General features: G+C 47.9%; 8 protein-coding genes across 8 annotated transcripts; 5 read left to right on the plus strand and 3 right to left on the minus strand.

The window, feature by feature from the left end:
* Window positions 1–538: 538 nt before the first annotated feature.
* ABOM_006833 (uncharacterized protein) lies at window positions 539–1,350 on the minus strand (the record flags this gene model as incomplete). Its single annotated transcript, XM_022533962.1, has 3 exons — window positions 539–730; window positions 804–876; window positions 962–1,350. 3 exons carry the CDS (start codon window positions 1,348–1,350, stop codon window positions 539–541), a joined length of 654 nt encoding a protein of 217 aa, XP_022388091.1.
* Window positions 1,351–2,599: 1,249 nt separating this feature from the next.
* On the plus strand, window positions 2,600–3,300 carry ABOM_006834 (uncharacterized protein; the record flags this gene model as incomplete). Its single annotated transcript, XM_022533963.1, has 2 exons — window positions 2,600–2,919; window positions 2,976–3,300. 2 exons carry the CDS (start codon window positions 2,600–2,602, stop codon window positions 3,298–3,300), a joined length of 645 nt encoding a protein of 214 aa, XP_022388092.1.
* Window positions 3,301–4,212: 912 nt separating this feature from the next.
* On the plus strand, window positions 4,213–5,147 carry ABOM_006835 (SDR family oxidoreductase; the record flags this gene model as incomplete). The annotated part of the gene is made up of 4 exons (XM_022533964.1): window positions 4,213–4,249; window positions 4,305–4,839; window positions 4,915–5,014; window positions 5,076–5,147. 4 exons carry the CDS (start codon window positions 4,213–4,215, stop codon window positions 5,145–5,147), a joined length of 744 nt encoding a protein of 247 aa, XP_022388093.1.
* A 3,038-nt stretch (window positions 5,148–8,185) lies between these two features.
* Window positions 8,186–9,613, plus strand: ABOM_006836 (pepsin-like aspartic protease; the record flags this gene model as incomplete). The annotated part of the gene is made up of 1 exon (XM_022533965.1): window positions 8,186–9,613. One exon carries the CDS (start codon window positions 8,186–8,188, stop codon window positions 9,611–9,613), a length of 1,428 nt encoding a protein of 475 aa, XP_022388094.1.
* Window positions 9,614–10,584: 971 nt separating this feature from the next.
* ABOM_006837 (L-lactate dehydrogenase) lies at window positions 10,585–12,020 on the minus strand (the record flags this gene model as incomplete). Its single annotated transcript, XM_022533966.1, has 4 exons — window positions 10,585–10,631; window positions 10,681–11,729; window positions 11,784–11,835; window positions 11,906–12,020. The coding sequence occupies 4 exons, from the start codon at window positions 12,018–12,020 to the stop codon at window positions 10,585–10,587; spliced, it is 1,263 nt and encodes a 420-aa protein (XP_022388095.1).
* Window positions 12,021–12,714: 694 nt separating this feature from the next.
* On the plus strand, window positions 12,715–14,330 carry ABOM_006838 (putative acyl-CoA thioester hydrolase; the record flags this gene model as incomplete). Its single annotated transcript, XM_022533967.1, has 5 exons — window positions 12,715–13,023; window positions 13,075–13,139; window positions 13,192–13,488; window positions 13,540–13,721; window positions 13,777–14,330. The coding sequence occupies 5 exons, from the start codon at window positions 12,715–12,717 to the stop codon at window positions 14,328–14,330; spliced, it is 1,407 nt and encodes a 468-aa protein (XP_022388086.1).
* A 378-nt stretch (window positions 14,331–14,708) lies between these two features.
* On the plus strand, window positions 14,709–15,537 carry ABOM_006839 (AAA-ATPase Vps4-associated 1 family protein; the record flags this gene model as incomplete). Its single annotated transcript, XM_022533968.1, has 4 exons — window positions 14,709–14,825; window positions 14,893–15,153; window positions 15,270–15,349; window positions 15,423–15,537. 4 exons carry the CDS (start codon window positions 14,709–14,711, stop codon window positions 15,535–15,537), a joined length of 573 nt encoding a protein of 190 aa, XP_022388087.1.
* Window positions 15,538–18,369: 2,832 nt separating this feature from the next.
* Window positions 18,370–19,918, minus strand: dspC (dual specificity phosphatase YVH1; the record flags this gene model as incomplete). The annotated part of the gene is made up of 4 exons (XM_022533969.1): window positions 18,370–18,781; window positions 18,848–19,198; window positions 19,484–19,705; window positions 19,875–19,918. 4 exons carry the CDS (start codon window positions 19,916–19,918, stop codon window positions 18,370–18,372), a joined length of 1,029 nt encoding a protein of 342 aa, XP_022388079.1.
* Window positions 19,919–22,231: the final 2,313 nt, after the last annotated feature.

Below are 22,231 nucleotides of genomic sequence, written 5' to 3' on the forward strand. Positions count from 1 at the left end.
TGCAAGTTCAGGTCGTACTCAGCTCCTCATTGGTCTAGTTGAGGTGAAGTCATGCTGATGTGTATCGGCTATCCGTGGATGAATGCTTTACTACTAGTACTATATAGCGGCATATCTACAGCATGACATCAGCCGGTCAGCCTAGTGTCAACGCTTGAATGAAGCTCTTTATTGTGGTGCAAGCTTCCAAAGCTGGCGAACTTGATCGCAGCAAGGGTCTTTTTGAAGTGAACGACCTACAATTCAAGCTGGTTGTGTATATCTTCAAGGCTCCGCTTTCGCTGACCTGCCAGGGGTGATTTCTACTGGCCTATTAGCATGCACTCCATTTGTGCAGCCGATCTATCTCAATTAACTCCAACTGCAGGCATTACGGTCACTGTTCCCATTAACGCCTATAGACAACTCAGAAGAACAAACAGACCAATTAATCCAAACCAAAACCCTTCCATCCAAAGCACCCAACGTCATTCCGTGTCCCAAATGCATCATTACATTCCATCATAAACATTCCTTATGCCTGTCGCAGAGTGCAGCATCACAGCTTCCAAAGCTGTTTCGTATTTCCCGTCAGCTCTCCAAGGTACCACTGCCCAAAGGTTTTAACTAAGGCCTCGTCCTTCTTACGAAGATCAAATAGCGGGGTTGTACGCATGATAAACGAGGTGCCACTGAGATATGCTTCAATAACCCGAGCATGTTGGGGCCCCATGAAGGAGAAAAGAAGAACCTATATATTCGCTTAGCTTCTGCTTCACTTTTCTAGGCTAACCAGGCGTAGGCAGGGATGAACGATCCTTGACTTGATGGGCCTTGATGGTCCCATACTCAAGATACTCATCCTCCCATAAGCCTCTCCAAGGCTCATCACTAGTGCTGTTGTCTAGTGTCAGAAGATGAGTTCAATATATTGATGTAGGAAGAAGTATAACTGGACAAGGACATCTCGGGGGTTAGTTACCTGACACCAGACCACAACTCGTCAAGGATGAAGTCTTTGCTATGGATAGCGCTAGCAACGATATAATAAGAGAAATAACTGATCATCCAGCGCGCACAGTAGATAGGACGTCCGAAATCTGGGCTGATTGAATCAAATTCGTTATATGCTGACCTTGTCTGGTCGTATGTAGCATCCGGATTGATCAACAATAAAGAAGCATCACATGGCATGAAAAATCTAGGCTTGATGCTGGAGCTTTCGTTCAGATCCATGAGTGAGGCGTATATATTGTGAGTCTTCAGTTGACTGTAATCAAATTGATATGGTTCAAGGCCCTCAATATCTTTCTTGATTGCACATAGCGCATCCCGTAGCTCCTTGTGATGCGGAGACTCGCAAGAAGACATTTTTAGTATGATCAGTATGTACAAGCCTGCAAATTTATTTTCATTCGAGAATCACAAAAACAGATTATATATGCTCGACCATGGTGGGGATTATCCCGTTGTTTGGGGGAGAGGTTTTTGTTTTGCTCTTCAAAGTCGGGGTATTTGCCGCCCCAGCGGCATGACGTGCAAGAGGGAAACTACAGCTACAGTCGCTGTGACTTGTACTTGTAATGAGACCTCATCTCCAGAGAGCCGGTGGTTGTATGAGGCAAGTTCATTGGTCATAGCCATGAACGGTGACGTGGCTCAATTACCCAAATCTATTTCATACAGAGTAAGCGCCCTTGGCTTTATCACGATATGACTTAGACGATAGTATGCTTCGCTTGAGCTGAGAAGCCGTCTGGTGTGTGGCCCCTATCTGGGCCCCTCTTTTAGGTCTAAACAACGCCTCAGCGCGACAATGGGGCTGGCCTATTAAACAAGCTTGGGCTCCTGGATCTCCTCTAGGATGAAGATGGCTTCTTTTAAAGCCTTTTTATTGCTTCTTCGCTTGTTGCGACAAAGCTCCAAACTCCTCTTCTATTGAACAAAGGAGAAAAGCTAGCATTCTATTTGGTGATCAACTGTCCCCACGACATTTATACTATCATTGTCTCTTGTCTCGTTAGGATGAGTGGTACTACTTTCAGTGACATTCCTTCCGATTGCCATGAGTGGGAGCATTTTGCCAAGCAAAGGAACTCGAGGGGAAAACTGTTCACGCAGCTGGGCTCGCTTCTGGATCAAAAATTGGCTATGACCAATACTTGTTCCTTCGCGTTATCTGGGCGGTGCACCGCGTAGAGGTAGCACTCCCGGAGCAAATCAATGACCTGCTCCCAAAGGCAACTCAAATGCTGGCGGACTTTCCATCGTGGAACACATACTGTGATAGTTTTGGTAGCATGAAAACCCCCGAAGGGAGCTTTGCAGTGGCTCGCCATTATCAGAAGATGGCCCAGATAGCAAAGGGAAGACAAGACCCAATAGCTTCGATACTCCGATTGCACAGCGTATCCGCAGCAGACGCGATGGTAAAGCGCTAGATATATCTCGACTACAACTGAATCCACCCGAAACCTCACCAAAAAAGCAAGCCAAACCACCGGATACACCAGTTCTCTCATCCTCGGACAATGAATTGGAATCAGATACTGAGGAGCCTTCCCCAGAGCCCTCACCTATTACTCCAGCCACCCAAGCCCCTGAATAGCTTCAGAAGTTGATGTTCCCGCCGACAAAAGATGAACAAATTGTCAATGCTGCACTGATAATATTCTTGGATGCACTTACAATTCACTTTGGTGATTTTATGTTTTGCAACTGGACAATTCACCGAAAAGGATTCATTGCCAATTTCACCAAGGCCAGCTTCGAAGCTCGGACGGATGGATATCTGGATGACGGCGAGGAGAATGCTTATGCTCTCATTGAAGTTAAGCCTGCCACCCGATCAAAGACACAGAATCTTATTCAGATGCAGGAGAGCGCTCAAATGGTTGGGTGGCTCATAAATGACTCTGAAGAGAACAACATTGGCAAAATGTAAGTCTGTGATTTAATCCCAATAAAAACACGATGAATCTGACAGTTGATTGCAGACGAATCCTTATCTCACAGGGTCGGCACGAGATTTTTCTAACGTTTGCTGAATATGATGATAGGTATCTTGCGTATCTCAAGAATGAACCATTCCAGGTTAAACCGTCCGAGACTGGAGGATCCCAGAACGAAGCGTCAAGGCACCAAATGTCTGCATACCAAGCACCTGGCACTGGAGCCTCATCCTTCCTGACCATGCACCAGTATGGTCCATGGAATACCCAACAGCGAACGGATATGGCAAGATTGGGTCCTATCCTTCTTGCTATAACCCTTTACGCTGAAGGTGAAATCCAAGCAAAAAAGAGATCTCAGCGCAAGTAACTAGAGTGCCCGCGAAGCTCATCACCACAATTGCTTGGCCTTTTTATACATTTAGAGGCCATGATGTGTGGCTAACAATTTCATGATGTAATATGATTAAAGTGAATGGCGAGAAATTTTTCGATTCCTAATGATGTATAGCATAGTCCTGTCGGCAACATTTCCCTTGATTCCTAGAATGGATTATGTGCTTGTCATGGTACCAGTCTAAAGCAGATCGCTTGGCTACCCGAGACCGGGAGGGTGCTCACTGTGGAACGGAAGGTGTGGCTTTTCCGAGGAGAGATGGAGCTTTTGGCGGGGGATGTTCGGGGAGCTCCTGAGGACGGTAGGGGCCGAAGCGGAATTAATTATGACGGAGATTGGAAGTGGGGATGTGGAGTGTGAAGATCTGAATGGCACCAGGGTCTTTCCCAATGTCACCATGATATTGTAAGTATGACAACTCAGAAAGTTATCATCGTGAGGCCCTTTTGCGAAACGGGGTTGGAATATGTGGAAAGAAGGTCTTATTCCTCCCTTGGAGACAAGTTTATCACTGCGACGATTAGAATCATGATGCTAATTCCCATGCGCTTGGAAGCGTCAAATATGAATATAACAGGTGTCCCCGAAGAGCTTGGATAAACATGGAGTCAACCATCACACCCCGCTTAATCATCGGTGAGGAGATCCGGACTAACTACTAGTACTAGTAGTATTGCCCGCCCCCACCTCTAGTCTAGATCGCGTCGGACACAAAAATGCCGATAGAGGGGCTGAATATATTCGGAGTAGATTGGTTTTTCTTGGCTCATAATGTATAAATGCTGTCTTGGTCCCAAATCTTGACTGGTGATCTGGAGAGAACACTCGTCGCTGCGAAAGTACATTACCCGTGTCCAATATCACTCAAATTCGGTGAATCTCAAGATGGGCCAGGTCATTTTCATTACAGGAGCCAATCGAGGTGAGTCAAGAACACATTGTAGAGATCGTGTATCTGAGTTAACTCGACCATACAGGCATCGGAAAAGGCCTTGCAGCGCACTATCTTGGGGAGACGGACACCACTGTCATTGCAGCCATTCGAGATGTCTCAGCTGAGAACACCAAGGAACTACGGTCTTTGCCAACGGGCTCTGGCTCCCAATTGATTCTCGTGCCGCTCAGCCTCGACATCCCATCGAGCGCCACCGAGGCCATTGCCGAAATCCAAACCCAGCATCACATTGAACACATTGACATTGTCCTTGCCAATGCAGGGGTTTGCAGCCACTGGGGCCCTGTGGTGGACATGACGGATGCGGACGTGCTGTCCCACTTCGAAGTGAATACCCTCGGACCACTGAGGCTGTTCAGGGCCACAGCACCATTGTTGCTGAACGCCAGCCAGCCCAAATTTGTCTACACCTCTACTTTACTGGCAAGCCTTGATGAGATCGAACGCATCCCGTCCATGGCCACAGCTTATGGAATGTCCAAGGTGGCGGGCAATTACCTGGTCAGGAAAATCGAGGCAGAGAACCCGAAGCTGGTCGCTTTATTAGTCGACCCTGGGTAGGTTCTATCCCTATAACTCTTCTTCCTTTCCAATGAATTCAGAATAGTTCCTTGGTCACTAACTTTGATCAGACTTGTCCAAACAGACATGGGTAGTCGTAATGCGCAATTCATTGGACTGGAACAAGCTCCGTTGACCGTCCAGGACAGCGTCCAAGGAATCACCAAGCAGGTGTGTATAGAGCTTACTTTATCTTCATCGTTCTCGAATGGAAATGCTGACTTCTCTCAAGATCAAGGGGGCACAAAAGTCAACTACACCGGGTCAATTTGTTAACTATCTCGGCGAGAGAGTACCATGGTAGGCCAGAGGCAAAGTCACATAATATAGGCTGGTAGTAGTGAAGAAGAGCTAACTTCGGATGAAAATTTGTGTGTAGCTAACATTTCAAGTGTACTTTGAATGTCTTGTACACATTACAATAGACTTGTATATATTGCAATAGAAGGCAAAAAAGTCAAAGGACCAGACCCTAAATTTGTATTCCCAGCTGGTAAAGCTATACAGTATGTCTATAGAAGAGATTGGAGATATATGATAGGAGATTCTAGCCCCTAGAATGACTCCCAAACCAAGACTATCTCATAATAAATACATCGAACATCCAGATTAGAAAACCGCGTTGTTTCAAATTCTGCGTACGCAATACATACTTGAGCCTTACATCAACTTCAAACTCAACTCGATGCTCCGTAAATGACAAGCTTACATAGTATGCGCGTAGTTTGGCAACATAGTCCCAGCCGGTCTTATTCTCATCAATAATGGGTCATGTTTGCTTGAGCGTGTGAATGATCAGGTTGGAAAATGCCTAGGCAATCTCTTCTTCAATTCCTGGAGACCTTTTCTGGTTAAGGGATGCCAGCTACTATATGGTTAATATGCTTTCATATATGAATTATTTTGGTATACAAATACCTGGATGAAACAAGACGATCTCAATCATAATGGAAGCCACAAATTCAATAATGCCTTGGATCAAATTCTCCTGGCTCACCGGCGGAATTAAACTTGCATTATTGCTGAAACTGGTACTAGCCAACATGGAGTTGCGACCAAAACTGCCTGTGTGAATTGTCTGGAGGAGATGGTCTCCATACGTTCTCATCGTTCAACAACCCTTCTGCGGGCAGTAAGGGTGCGCTTCACGAAGTATATACCTATCTTCTGCAGGATGAACATGACCAGACAGATCGTTCTCTGCTAGGAGGACCTTGAGAGTAGAATCAGCACCAGTGAGGAATCCTTTATCCCTGGAATTGGCTAACATCACCCAAACTTGCAAGAGGTTGATCCGTGCGAAAAAGTATAAATTCCACACTAGAACGACCTCGTATATATTGACCAGAAGCTAGTGTTTTTCCTTTATTTCGAGTGTCTCACTTGGCCTCTTTTAGATCTGCCGAGGATCTATTTTAATGCAACTGTATCAAGACATTCCTTCCGGGCTTTTCGTGGTATAAAAATAGAGCGTGGAGCTACAGGATCCTACAGATACTATTCCGCACGTGCGGTATCACGTGGCTAGAGTATGAGAATCAATGGATACTTGATCGGGAGAGAAAGATAGACATCTCTGAAGATTCGCTACGGCTTATGCACGGGCTACTCGGTGAGCGCTTGAGAAGTGGCTGAAATAGCTTATAGCACACTCGAGCATATTTTGCCCGTACACAAGCCAAAAAAAAAAAGGCAAGGAACCCAGCCGCTGAAAACAATTGCTCCCTTACTCCGTATGCACAACTACTGATCAGGTCGTCTTGGCTTGAGAATACCATTTCCAAGGTTTGCCATGCTGGAACGGGTGTATTCGGATGTATATGCATGATCGGCATCCTTCGTCTTCTTCTCGAAATGCGTATATTCCAAGCAACAGGGTAAGATGCACGGCCGGCACTCTATCAGAACCTCCCTCTCCTGAAGCCAGCTTAGTGGCCACAATGTCACACTTTATTCTCACAACTGGGGTACGGAGATGACATACAACCCGCTCCGATACCACAGTAGGAGCAGAATGTTGGACAGAGTTCCAGCGATGGGCCCATCGTGGAGACACTAGGGCCAGTGCCTGACATTACGTTAGCAGCCACAAAAGAACCACAACCACTCACCTATGTATAACAAACGCCTCCTAAGGCCGTGTATAACCCGTACACAAGTCACATTGAAATCGTGGCAAAAAAAAAAGGGCAGTGGGGCGCCCGAGAATGCGTCAGCTTGCAGTCTAGAACTTTGGTTGAGACCAAACATCCCCGTTGTTTCAATCATCGCAGTGAATCAGATCGATCAACACCTGCAAACAAAGAGACAGATCAACTGGTTGCTATTTTTTTTTTTTTTTTCGGATCCCTCTCATGAGGGGGTGGAAAGAGAGATCGCGATTCTCCTATTTGCACATTAACCAAGTTCAAGAGTTGCCTTGAGCAAGTGGATCGGCAACTGTCATGCCAAGAGGAGATTTTGAAACACTTCCGAGGCCCTTTGGGACCAAAAAGAAGTTACCCCTGACGTGGTTCGTACAATAGTTCGGCATCTTCAAACCAAATCTACCCACCAAGAGGGATGTACTGTGTATGTGTGGAAGTTTGCATCCATTCCCCATATTCTTTGTCTTCCTTTTTCATTCGCACCACCGCTGATCACCTTGGGGATCCAATGATGCAATGACCAGAAAATCAAGGTTCCAGTTCAGGGGATCAACTGGGAATTTTTCTTTTTTGTCTCAATGTCTCCCCTCTTCGGCTCCACTTGGTGGCCCTGGAAGAAGTTCGGTCCAGCTGTAGATCGGGGCCTAGAGCAGCGCCGGCTTCCAACCAGAGCCACTCATGAGAAGACCCAAGAGCTTGGCCGTTGAAGCCCCCGATTACTATTTGCTCCTGAATGGTGGATGATGGATACTCCTCTGTGTACGACTAACTTTGGACTCCCTTTCCATGCCTGCAGCATCCGGCTCTTTATACGTCCTTCCCCTCATGGCTATCGCTGCATAATACCATTCACTTTATGTCCGTTGCTTGTCTTTTCTCTCGTCGTTCCTTTGCATGTGGCATTGTTCTTTTTCACTTATAGTTTTCTTCTTGAAGCATTCTTCTCCCACCGCGGTTGGTCTTCTGTTCGGGTTCTATTTATAACCTCTGGTCTGGTCGGGTCTTATTCAATTGATTGCTCATAAAAAAAGGCGTTTTCCGAGTTTGCATTGTATAAGACTTGATTATTATCTTTCGTTTTTTTTATCGATACTAGCCCAGAAACCTTCTTTCAACCTGACTGCCGCTTGTCGGTCTCTTCCCTCGAATGCGCCCGTTCGCTTTACTCTTTAGTTAGAAGAATTGACATAAAGTCATGCGTTTCTTACAATGCCTTCTCGCTACAACATCTCTTTACACTAGTGTCACGGCATTTGTGCCCTACCATATAGAGTTCGGTGATCCTGTTACCGATGCCGCCAGTGATCAGCTCCAGCGTCGTTTTTTCCCATATGAGTTGCCGTCCGAGAACGTGAAGGATGAATCGGAATCATCTACCGGGGATGATACTATCACCCTGGACATCAAAAGGGCCTCCTTTCGCCGTGACAACAATTTCAAGATTATGTTATCAGATGAGCCGACGTCGCCCAACACAGCCGCGCTCAACCAAGGTGGAAGTGACTATACCTATTTTGCAGCAGTCAAAGTTGGCTCTCAAGGCCAGAAGATGTGGATGATGCTAGACTCCGGCGGTGTCAATACATGGCTCTTCGGGTCGGACTGCACAACAGACTCTTGCAAACTGCACAACACGTTTGGTGAACACGCTTCGACAAGTCTCATACTAACCAACAAGAAATGGGGCGTGGGTTATGGAACTGGGCAAGTTAGTGGCGTTCTCGGAAATGATACGCTCTCGATTGCTGGTATGGATGTGCGCATGTTGTTTGGACTGGCTTCCAATGCGTCGGAGCAGTTCCAGAATTATCCCATGGATGGTATTATCGGCCTTGGGCGCGCCGAGGAGGGGTCGTATGGTCCCTCGTTTATGGAGGCCGTCATAGAGCAGAAGGCCCTCAAGTCAAACATTGTCAGCTTCAGTCTCTCTCGCGCCGCTGACGGAGGGAAGGATGGTGCCGTAACCTTTGGTGGCGTCGATAAGACTAAGTTTACCGGGAACATTTCGTACACCGACGCTCTCAGCGGTAATAATCGCTGGACCATTCCCCTGGACGATGCCAGCGTAGATGGCAATGCCTGCAAGTTCGTCAACAAGACGGCCATCATCGACACCGGCACATCCTACGCTTTGATTCCGCCAAAGGATGCAGCCGCATTGCATAAGTTGATTCCGGGCTCCAGTGCGTCAGGAAACGAAAACTTCGTTATCCCCTGCAATTCCACTGCCAAAGTTGAACTCACTTTTTCGGGCCAGAGCTACACAATCTCTCCCAAGGATTATGTCGGCTCGAAGTACGGATCGGGCTGTGTTTCGACGATCATCGGCCATCAGATGTTCGGTGACAACGAATGGCTCGTGGGCGATGTCTTCCTCAAGAACGTGTATACGGTGTTTGACTTCGACAAAGACCGAGTCGGGTTTGCGATGCGTGGGAACTCCAGCGCAAAGGCATCTACGACAACTACCACTGCCACTTCCACCGGAACCGACAAGGATGATTCCGCTACTGCTGCTGCCGCAAGCTCAAGTGCGACAGAAGCTACATCTGCTGGCGTGAAGACTGGCGTACATTATCTGCCTGCCTTGATGCTCGTTCTGTGCACACTCTGGCTCGCCTAGTGTGATCACGCGACTCTCAATAGGTTCGTTGCAATTTCTTGCATATATAATACTACTATTCGATCCAGTATCGATAGCACATGGCATCACTCGTTGGAGTTGCGGTCGCTCTGAAGACTTTTTGTATATTTTCCTATCTGTATTTTGGTGGACACCTCTATGAGCCTGCCTCTTGGGACACGCCTCGCATATATGTGCGTTGTCCTCAGTCTCTGACTGCATATTCGAAGTATAACTTTTCAATCCCGGTAAATAGCTACTGTTCAGTCCGGACAACACTCATTCTTTCATCCGGACAATCTATTCAAAGAAACACATCCTCACCTCAACTGTCCAAAGTACCAATATCCCCGTAATTAACACCACAGCCCTTGGCCTCCAGGGTTACCACTAAAATTAAAACGTGCCTAGCCGTCTGCCGCTGAACCCCAGAAAATCTCAACATACAAGAAAGGCAATAGCCATTGAATTCCAGGCAGCAAAATCTATATCCTAGCACAGTAGACGTACCGGTCCTGAGATGATGGGGGCTAGTGTCGGCACTAAACAGGGGTCATCGAGCCAGTTATATCTACCCCAGACACTAACCGTTACACATTAAGTGTGTCTCCAGCACAGATCAGCTTCTTACTATACGAGATCTGTCCTCCTTACGGTCTCGAGGCTGAACCATGTGGAACCTGGCCCGGGTTTATGGATTTATGGTTATCGGATCTCCTTACACGGGCCCACCTCTGAAAAGCTTAGATAGATTACTTGGCCTTTACTGGGAAATAGTGTATGTGATGGCCACTCGAAATGGGTGGGTGTGGAGATAGTATAGTAAGAGGTTTATATGACACTGGAGCAGGGACTAAAAGGAAGATGGAGGTAGAGGTCTTATATGAAGTACTCTTGCTCTAGTAAACAGTGCCCCTGGTTATATACTGCGTGTATACTCTTGCAGTGCATTATATGTCGACTTCATCAGTTCACAAGGCTTTGTCCGGAATAAGGGTATATCCTTTTGGATATGATTCTACAGAAGTATTAGCTCACTGAAACAGCTGCCCATACTCAAAACATACCTAAAATCGATCGATCAAGCTCCTTCACACTGTTGAATCCCGCAACACACATGAAAATGTCAAAGTCGGCCAGCAGCGACTTCATAACGTGGCGGACTCCCTCTTCTCCCATGATACTGAGACCCCAGATCCAAAGCCGACCGACAAACACGAACCGAGCTCCCAGCGCCAGCGCTTTCGCGACATCACTCGCGCCGCGAACTCCAGAATCATACATGATGTAGATTTGGTCACCGACATTATTGGCGATATTCTCCAGTGCATCAAGGCTCGCGATTGCTCCGTCCACCTGTCGACCGGCATGATTGCTCACCACGATGCCGTCGACGCCGTACTCAACGCACTTCTTTGCGTCTGCGACCGACTGGATCCCCTTGATGGCAAAAGGTCTTCCGCCTGAGATCTTCTTCCATTGCTCAATTAGCCAGGGAATCTTCTCCCACGACCATGCACGTCCGTGCCAGACGGAGTCAATCCATTTTGTCGAGGCCGCGACGATGTCCTTCTCCGGATCGATACCTTCTTCGCGACATCGCTTCTGGAATACAGGGTCTGTTAAGCCTAAGTCGGCACCAGTCCCGCGGTAGAAGGCATAATTAGAATTGGCCATATCGTCGTGTCGCCAGCCAAGCTGCCAGGTGTCAGTGGTGAGGATAAGCGCATCAAACCCAGACTTCCAGGCCCGGTTGAGGAGAGACAGTGTTAGCTCGTCATCATGCGGCATATACAATTGATAGAACCGAGGACCTTTGCCGTTTGCCTCTGCGACTTTCTCAATCGGTGTGCTTCCTGCTGTAGAGAGGCAGTACGGGAGATTGAGCTCGCCTGCAACTTTGGCGACTGCGGCTTCTGCTGATTGATGGTAGATCTTGTTGATTCCAATGGGAGCAAAGCCTATTGGAGCTGACACGCGGTGTCTAAAGATCTCCGTGGTGGTGTCTCGCAGGTTGGTATCTACTAGTTGTCGGGGGATGATGCGGTGACGGAAGAAGGCTTGACGGTTCGCCAGGTGGGTGTTGGACATGCCCGCATTGGAGGATGCATAGTACCTACGGATGTGTTAGACAATACACATCCTATAGTGACAGAAGTTGGAGTCATACCAACCACCTTGACTAAGCTTCTCATGAGCCAGCTGCTCCAGTTTAATGGGATCTATTCCAACGCGATTCACGGTCAGCCCAAGGTGGTGGGTTTGCTAGTCAAGTGAAGGACAACGTCGTACCCGTGTTGAAAGGAGGTGTCTGGCCCTCATTGAGCTTCCAGAAGTTCTCGCGCTGGTACAGCGCCCATTGTGGCGTCGTTCTCTTCTGGATGTTGGGATTAGTTGGGTCGCTCATTGTTCAGGGGGCGGGGGCGCAGTTAGTCTATTCGTCTAATATTTACTTTGTAAAGAATAGAAGCAACCATCACACAGGTACAAGCATTCAATTTCTCTGGATATTTATATGGGTTATGACTTCACCTTGACGCAGCTGTTGGGCGAAAGACATGGTGGAGCCGGTCAGTGAAGCTCTGGATACATGACAGGGATGCAGGCCAATAGTAGGTTGAAGTTGTTGGTTCTTAGCAGTCTGGGTACGTTTAATTGGAAAAAGCATCAACATTGTTCTTCACCAACACTGGCATCAGCATGATAAGGAGTACATAGTACATACGTATGTACATGAAGTGGCCGATAAGATAGGATGATGGCGATGATGTCATCTAACAGATGAACTAAAATGATGCTGCAGCACTACTACTGGGGATACTAATGATTGAACATCCCCCTCGTAGTCCATACGATAATCTATACATCGCCATGAGCTCTTCTGACACATTGAATATTACTATCCAACATGACGAAGCCGTCCAAATTCCCGAGGGAATAGTCTTTGACGGGTCCCGATATCCTCCGGAAGAAAGATCGGTAACCGGCCAGGAGGCCTCGGGAACATGACCCCGATGCCGACAGTGACCATTTCTACCCCAAACTCTCGCATCAACTAACACTTCCTCCGAAACGTCCTCTGGGCTAACCAAGTTTTCACAATGTTGGGACTAACCACGCGACAGTCCGCCGCGACCCGCTCGAAATGCTTAACATCTGCAACTAATAGCATTCTCCGGACAAGGGTAGCAGAGCGCCCGTCGCAATTGTGTCCTGCATCCAAGGATTTCCACACTAGTCAGCCCAATGCGGCATTCCGACCCACGTGGATGCCCATGCGCGTCAAGACACCGTGGATTGAAGCGTTGACAAAGAGCAGAGAGGATGCGAAGTCCGGCAAGGGAACTTCTACGCCGGTCGCGAAGCCCGATCTGACTCCTAAGAAGATGTCGGATAGCCATTATAGTGCTGTTAGTGAAAGGGCTTGCTTTGGTTGAGTCATGGGCTAATCTGTGATACAGATCCTGCCGTTGGCACAAGACAAATGGCTCCTTGATACATATTTGAATGCTTCGGGGCATATCAGGTAACCAATCTAGCATATGCCTTGGAATTGGCGTCATCGCTAATGTAGCCAGGTTGGGGTCGCTACTGATGGACTTAGATGCTTTGGCTGGTATCATTGCTTACAGGCACACCGGAGGCTCGGTGACGACCGTGACCGCTGCATGTGACCGAATCACCATCGAACATCCTCTGATGGAGATCTGCGATCTTGAGCTCAGTGGTCAGGTTACCTACGCTACGGGACGCTCTAGTATGGAGATATCTTTGCAGGTCGCAAAGGCCCCTCCTGAAGGGCAGAAGGCGAAGCCTGAGGATGTCCTGATCACTTGCGCCTTCACAATGGTGTCTCTTGATCCTGCTACCAAGACGTACGTTCCTTGAGTAGCCAATTCTCAGAGTACCGCACTAACGCGCCTTAGGCCCGTCAATGTCGCACCCCTCTTGCTAGAAACTGATGAGGAACGTCTTCTCTTTAAAAAAGGAGAAGAGAACTATCAAGCCAAGAAAGGACTGAGAAAACGTAGTCTGCTTCAGAAGGCCCCAGACGACGAAGAGAGTAACCTCATCCACTCCATGTGGACCAAGGAGATGTCATATCTGAGTACGTGGCTGCTCTCCAAGACTCTATCGTGATTACAATCGCTAATATCACACAGGTCCCGAATCTCCCGCTCAAAGACCATCAAATATGGTCTTCATGAGCGACACCAACTTGAAATCAGCCATGATCATGCAGCCACAAGATCGCAACCGTCACAACTTCATGATCTTCGGTGGTTTCCTTTTGAAGCAGACCTTCGAGCTTGCATTCTGCTGTGTAGCGTCTTTCTCCCACGCTCGGCCCAACTTCATCTCCCTTGATCCTAGCACGTTCGAGAACCCCGTTCCCGTCGGCAGCGTCCTGTACCTTCGCGCCACGGTTGCCTATACGGAGCCTGTCGAAACAGACTCAGGCAGCAAGTACACCAAGGTTCAAGTCCGTGTAGACACCAAGGTCAGGGATGTGGAACATGGCACCAAGAAGTCGACTGGCCAGTTCAACTACACTTTCTTGGTTGAGAAGGACATCCAGGTCATGCCGAAGAGTTATGGTGAATTTATGCTCTGGACGGATGCCCGGAGACGGTCACAGAATGCGGCTGCATTGGCTCCTGCTGGGTCGAGGGAGCTTAGTGCTCTTAGGGGGCTCAAGGATAGCGTGACTGAGTAGATGTTACTATATAGAATAATATTTGCATATTGTATGGTTTGTATGCTTTAAGAGTCTTTGGAACTCCCGAAAGCATAGGGATATCGTTTATACCTCCTATCAAAAATAAGGCTATAGCAACTAATTATAGTAATGTCTGTCTATGTATACCAAGCATGCCCAGAATACTAAAAAGAAAGATGATTAGAAACAAGATCACGATCGATCTATATACCAGTCACATGATATGATATCTCCGCACTGATAAAGACCAAACAGTTCTTATCTCCCAAGCTACTTTTAACCCCTCCATACATATTTGTACAGAGCGTATATTCGATTGTCTGCCATATATACGCTTCTATTCCTACCAGATCAATAATCCACCTTTTCTTGAAAATGAGTGGGCCCTTTCAAAACATCTACCATCTCCGTCGGGTAGCAGACACCGCTGCAAAGGCGTGCTATGTCTGCCACAAGCCCTCGAGCAGCGTGATGATCACACCCGACAACAAGGTAAATACATTGTAACCTCTTTCGAAGTATAACTGGTTATGGAGAGACATTAGTAACTAAGTCGAAGGATTTCTTCTACGTTTGTCCTGTTCATCTGAAGGATCGGCATTTCTGCTCTCCTATTGTGGACACAGAGGACGAGGAAAAGAAGAAGAAAGAAGAGGCATTAGCCAAAGAAATCGAGAAAGTAAAGAAGGAGTACGAAGAGAGACAGAAGAAGAAGAAAGACAAGGCGAAAGAAAAGAAATCCGACGAAGAGCCAAAGAAGGAAGAAGGATCATCCAGCGACAAAAAGGAGGGCAATGACGAAAAGGAACGAGACGATAAGGTCTATACCCTACCTCCCCTACCCATTCTCCCTCAGCCAGCTTCCCCTCCTAGGCGCTTAAGCCTTGAACGTGAATCAGAAACGACAAACAAAAGGCTAAAGCTGACACACGGAAGATCGAATCCCTCAAGAAGTCAGCACAATCCACGTCCACGTCCACGTCGGATGACGGGCCTCGTATTTTCGCATTGCATAAGTATGTCCTAACCCGATTCAGGATCCTGACTCGCTTTGCCAGCTCAGCATGATCTGACCGCATTGGCTCGCAGAAATTTCTACCAGATGCGCATCGACAGACTGCGTAATCTCGAGGCTGCCAAGAGAAATCGCCAGCGCCTGCAGGATCCCTCGTTTTTCCCGTCTGTCCCGTCCGGAGGGCTCTGATGAGGTCAATTTATGGGGGGTTGCTTGCCTCGTCAGGACTGATTAGGATGTTAATAGCAGGATGTTAATAGCGAGGTGAAGTGCCTATTCGTCGGCTCGTTTCGACGAGTGTCTCGACGTCATATCTTTAAGCGCGGCAGTACGACGATCATATCGGAGCATCGCTGCGAGGATAAAGTAAACGATAAGCTCGCGCAGCCACGGTTACTCGCTGTCCATCCTCATTTTTTGAGGCAAAGCGTACTTGAACTCAGTCTTCTACTGGAATTGCGTTAGACAATACAACTGCGCTACAGATCAGCTCAGAATTCGTCTTAATCAAACCCATGGTCTGATCGCCCAATCAGCCAATACTCACCGCATGACACCGTCAGCAACATCCAATGTCGCAGTCTGCCTGGTTCACCCCGGGCTCAGTCAACATCGGAAGAGAGGCAAGGCACCCTGAGCGGAAACAAACACGAGAGCTCAGCACTAGGCACGACGCGGAAGCTTCTAAACCAGCCACCTCAGCCTTATAGGCAACAGTTCGTGGTCTTATGCTCGAACTTATGGATGTGCAATTCCGTATATCCGGTTCGGCGATGGGCTACAATAGCTTGCAACTTGTCGGACGATGTCAATATGACAGCAGGTAATACTTACTACGTGCTATATGGGGCCAACTTAAATCACGCATCGTATATACATCTTTAACATACATACAAATGTATAGAAACGCTCTACTCAATACGTAAAACCCAACCTGACGAAGAAATAATAAAGATATACCAAGCAAGGAGCATTATATACATAACATAGCCCACATGTCATGCACAAACACAGACCACCCGATGCATCTTGCATATTCTGCCTAGGCTAGGCAGGTCACTAGATTTCCAACGGAGCACATGCATACTGTACATATTCCTATTTCGATCCGGCCGTCGGGACTCGCTCGGTTTGTGCAATCAGAGCTCACGCATAATAGCGCCATGATGTCAGGGAGCGGACGGTTTCATTTACTTGTTTCTAATTCATGACTTTACTTTCGGTCTTCAGTGGGGAATAAGGAGGTATACTGTATGCATTGCAGTGGGGAAGGAGGAGGCAGTGCACCTTGTGCTGCCTGTCGTTAGGCCCTTCGGTTAGGCGGGGGGAAGTATCTAAGGGGGTTGTGTTTTGGTTGTATGGGGTATTTTGAAGCGGAAACTGGTGTGGATACAATGTTTTGATCGTGGCTGAATTTATACATGGCCTATGAGAGTGGAATATTGTACTGGTCTTAAAGTGGTTCTACTGCGCAGTACGAGATTCCGGTGCGCTTAGGGCTTAGAGTCGGGTTTCGTTGAACATCCGATTGATGAGGTCGACGGCTGCATTGACTGGATGAGAAGTTCGAGTGTCGTGGGCAAGTGACGTCATTTTCGATACAGGGTCGCTTCTGGAAGGAGGTTTGTCGCTTTTATCCGACATTAATCCATGGATAGGATATGGCTCAGAAGCATTTCGAAGAACTCCTTCTCGCCCTTTCTTGGATATGGGAGTGAAAGTCTCGATCACCGAGGAATGGAGGAAAGGATGAAGTCGAACCGCCAAGACCAGTATCTCGCTGATAATATTGATCTTTTAAGATGGTCCCAGGGAATCCAAATCCACTCTTTCGGAGCGAGTGATCATCATAATTGCGATTGCTGTTGCCACTATGGAGTATAAGTATGAAGCGGTCTGGCGGTAATGGAAATACGGTGGGTCAGGGGTTCGCCGGAATTAAAATTACGACGGCGGTACTGGGGTAACGGTCATAATACCAAGGGCGTTACGACAGGAGTTGCATCCATGGGTCTCGCGCCCCCCAGTTGCGTAAGAGCAGTTTGCACAGCCCCCGTGCCGGAGCTAGTGAGTAGGCTAGGCCTACCCTGCTGGGGCCTGGTCTCCTCCTGGAACCGGGTCACGGACTCTCGATACGCCTGCACCGATTACTAATGCTCCTTCTCAGGAACTTGTGCATGCCTGTCCACTGGGAAGTTTGAGTTTGTCCTCCCCGATCTTCCCATGCCGCAGATCCCGGGACTTGTTCTACCCGGCCATTGGCGGGTTTCCCAGCCAGTGGGCCTTGCCTTAAAAACAGCCTCGTGGAGCTGTGGGGTTAAGCCCTGAATCCTGACAGGTTCTAGCGCTTGGACATCGCAAGGCATTCAAACTGCTGGTATCTTGCTCAGAACAGTCAAGCAACGCTTTCCCAGCAGTAATGTCATAATATCAACTGTATCAGCAGTTATAGGATATGATTGTCTATGAGCTGTCAAGTGTACGGTTTCTGTCATCACGGAAAGTAATTTCGTCGCTGCTAGCTTGGTAGATCAACGCCATTGCGGGATGATCGACATTAGGGTCCTCTAGAAGCAGAGATGGGTCACACCAAGACTCGACTCTGCGTACCTAGACCCAAGTCTTGTGGTAGCTAAGGTAGCTAAGAACCTGTTCATGTATGCTTTTCTTCATCCGTCATCTCCCCGTCGGTGCGGTGGATCCATGAAGATCCGTATTCTGGCAACGCGTCCACGCAAGGCCCAACTCTATTTAACCCAAAGGTGTCTTCGAAGTGCCCTTTTCTCTACACCGCTTTGGGCAAATAGTTGGATATGGCCAAGTAGACGAAGGCGCACAGTATCGAGTCTTCACGGTGATCTGTAAACCGGGCCGTGCGCATCACGTGATGTGGGACTTGCTGGCGGCCATTCTAACGCTGGCTGTCAGAGATAGAATTATGTGTATTCAAGCGGCAGTGGTAATTATCCGCGAAGTATCCACCGTGTCAGTATCCCCCGAGGCGCAGTCGCCGTAGTAAACTTAGAGATTGCCCCGTCCATTTGTGGAATCCTCCGCAGGGCTACGCCTCATACTAGGCGGCAGTCGGATGCCTAGGGCAGCTGGAGGTAACCTTCCCACATTGACACGTTGGGACATATCGATTCGAGCCTTCGCAAGGCCGATTGCAGGAACTACCCAGTCGCCGCAGCTACATTGCATACCCTGCCATGCAAACTTCCCGATATTGGAACCACACGAAGTGTTCGGGCAGGTCAAGCGACCAGACAGGGGCGCATCCCCAGACGGTGCTCCATCTTCATCACCGTTAGGGAAAAGGCACGGGCGCATCCACGTCAAGGGATGTAAGAAAATGTGGGCGCAATCGGTTGGTCCCTTTGCACCGTTTTGCGGGCCATGTGGTATGATGAATGGCGTGGTCGCCAAGTTTCGCCTACCGGATACAGTCAACATTGGGATGTTCATCTGGAGAGATTTATCTTATAATTAGGAAACTGACCTGCATTTCCGACATTTAATTTCCGTTGGTTGATCCGTATTGTCTTGGGGTTTGTGAGGTTGTTCGTCTTCAAATAACACGGAATTCATCTCCGGCGCGCGCCCACATGCGACACTTTCCTCAACTTCGCGGCGGTAAAGCCAACGGCTATACAGCGGATGGCTGGTCAAATCGTCTGGACAGCCCATTTCGTGGTAGATCGACAGCTGTTTCATGAACCCATCATTTGGTTCGCAAAGTGGCCGACTTTCCTTAATAATAGCAAGAGCGGACTGCGGCGTCAGTGAGCTTGGCTGTTGGTGGAGCAGATAAGCGATACATATGGTGGCTGAGCGGGATTTTCCCATCGCACTATTTACTATCAGTAACATAACCCATCGTGCCTCTCGTCTAAGAATTCCGCTGGGGTCAATTGAAACATCTCAATATGGAGGTGAGACCCATGCTCGTGATATGAGCACGTGACATCTGTCAGAGCTTCGTTTTGACTATACACTGAGATGGAAGGGCAGAAGAGGGAAAACGCTTGGGCCCAGAATCATAGAGTTTTTCCCAGCCAGCCAGGCCACCCAAGTATATGGGGACAATGCGGGTTTGTCGGCATGAGTAGAAATGAGGGAAGAGGGGTAGACTAACCAATGGACCAGGACGCCCCCACCAGCATCCAATCCAGACTGGATGAACTTAATGGCGGACGGGAAATGTTCTAGGAGGTTCTCATCCTCGACATCGTCCACATCGATGCGATGATGTTGGAAGCCTGCAAAGGTCTCTTCTTGTGGTTGCAGGCGTAATACCGAAAGTACGTGGGTAATGTTTGCTCTTTCCAATGCTGCCTTGTTTTTAAGGGAGAAAATACTACACGTCAAATCTGTATATCAGCAAGTGGTTCGATGTAAGAATATTTTTCTCTTCAATTTCTTGACTCGGGCTTTCAAGAGTATATTTGTTGCCCCGCGTTGTTAGGATTCTAGCCCAACGCAATGAAGGTTTGATACGGGTATTCGAGGGAGAAGGTAAGACCAACCCTCCAATATAAATATTCTGACCGGGAATACGATTCATAGCCATTGTGAATACCGCTTTGCGTAACACTAATGCACACAAGTATAATGATATGGTATTAGGTCAGATATGAAACGGAGGAGGTATGTCGGTGATAGTGGAATGTAAAGCGTTGACAATGATCCTCCTAGCCCAGGTTCAGATACTAGTATCAAGCCAAGGATTTGATGGCGGACATCATTGGCTGATGAGAGGAAGGGCCTACGAGAGACGGCACGGGACGGCAGCTAGGGTGTAGGGCAAGGGCAAGGGCAGGCTGCTGTTGGGGCCTGAGGCAATAAGGTTGGGGGCCCCGCATTACTAGCCTTGTACCCTGAATCTGAATGAATGAATGGATTTGATGAGATGGGTCGACTATTGCTTGTCCCAACTGGACGTTCGCGATATCCCGTGGACAGTGACACCATACTTCCTATGACTAACCATGCGACAAACCTCTCGAGCCCACCCTGGTTGACTATCTACGCAACTTCTACCCTATAGGTTCAGGGATGTACTCAGTAGCGCTGAGGTGGAACCAAAAACTCTGAAATCGGATTCTTGGATGTATGCATGTCCGTCTGTGCTGCTAGTCGTAAGTTGAAGGTCTTGGAAGGGCTGGATACAATCAAACCTCCGCATTTCTGCACCAAGGATTACCCTCATTCGTAAGTGCGGGACGGAGTCGGATAACCTCAAGCCCCTTCCCAATAATGATTGGTGTCGAGTAGACGCCAAGGTCCCAAATCCTCAGATAGTTTCAGATTTGCACTGTTTCAAACCATGTCCGCTGTGGTAAAAGTTCACGTCGATCGATTGGCCACATGTGATGAAGGAGTCTGTGCGGCTTTCATTCCACAGACGACAAATATGCTTCTACGCAGGCTGAGTCCCCGTACTAAGACTGTCTGGATTATAAATTTTGGCTTCTTAAGTTTTGGATGTGCGTATGTCGATTGCGTTTTCTGTCTCACTCTGAGCCGTGTACGGGGGTTACGAGAACTAAACCCTGACTCGACACTCACTTGCCCCCCTGAGATGCACATGACGCCTGGTCCAGGTTCGATCAATCAAATGCAAGACCGAAGAGAACAGTTGGAATCAAAGTAGATTAAGCTTGACCTCCTCAACCCTCATGCATCATGCAGAGTGAGCACTGTGCAATTTAAAATCGATTGGGTACGAAGGACGACTACTAGCTGAGGTCAGTTCAGCTAGCCATGCCTGAGTAGTCAATAGTTACTGGCTAACTAGCGCCTCGATTACTACCATGTCAGCAGGCCTGTGCACGGGACTTAGCCTGCAGCCTGTTAAGGCTTAAGGCTGACGGCGCTTTTGTATGGCAAGTAGTCTAACTTTACTCGGATGCTTGCGTTTTCTTACTCGCTTTTGAAATTTGACCCTTGTCCCTGCGAAGGGCTTCCGTACCACGGCGTAAATATAAGACAACATCTTCACTCATCCAGTCATAAGGGACGTGTGACTCGCACGACATCCGCTGACCGACTATATATAGTGCTTACGTGCGGGACCTGTTAACTAGCATTTCATCGCGAAGACTACAGGACCCTCCCCCTCTTTTCGATCAAGTCGCCGACCATGCTGCTGACTTGTGCACGACTGCCCAATCGTATCGGGTCGTCGATCAAGTATGGGATGATGGCAAAAACAGGCGTCGCATCGTATAGGCTTACAAGCGGCAAAGATTAGCAGTGCAAGTGAAATCCGCTGGATTGCCACAACCCAGTGGATGCATGCGTGTGTGTTGTTGTTGTCCAGGTGATGATTTTCAGTGGGCGCGTAAGTCTCAATAACGAGAGGAAGGCGAGGATCATAGAAGACATATCCATTTTCACCCCTCTCAGCTGTGGAGGGTAGGAGCTGAATAGACAAGATCGGAGTTGATCATCTTTTCTGATCGCCACTGTGACCCTATACAACAAAGTATAGAGTGTGTTGTGTTGAGGGCCGTCGGTAGTGGCAAAAAAAATTTCAATAGTGATAGCATTACTGAATAGAGTAGAACAATAATCTATTGGGGTCTGCAAGTTACCCTTGCCTTGAATCATTTTGCCCCCTCTTTGGCCTTTTTTTATTTATTCTATTTTTATTTATTTATTTAATATTTTTTTTTCTTGCTAGCAAAAAGCTGCAACGGGGATGAAGCTCCTAAGACAATTGTTGCGGCAGCTTCCTATTGCTTAATAGAAAGACCACATAAGGCGTCGAAAAGAGACCAGTGGAACGAAACAAGAATGGTACTCCATCTTCTACATTGCGCCTTTCTTTTGTATTGTTTCTTTTTACTTTTTCTTTAGCCTTTTTTTTTTTAAAAAAAAA

Source organism: Aspergillus bombycis, assembly GCF_001792695.1.
Source record: "Aspergillus bombycis strain NRRL26010 chromosome Unknown contig00056, whole genome shotgun sequence".
NCBI classification, from domain to species: domain Eukaryota; kingdom Fungi; phylum Ascomycota; class Eurotiomycetes; order Eurotiales; family Aspergillaceae; genus Aspergillus; species Aspergillus bombycis.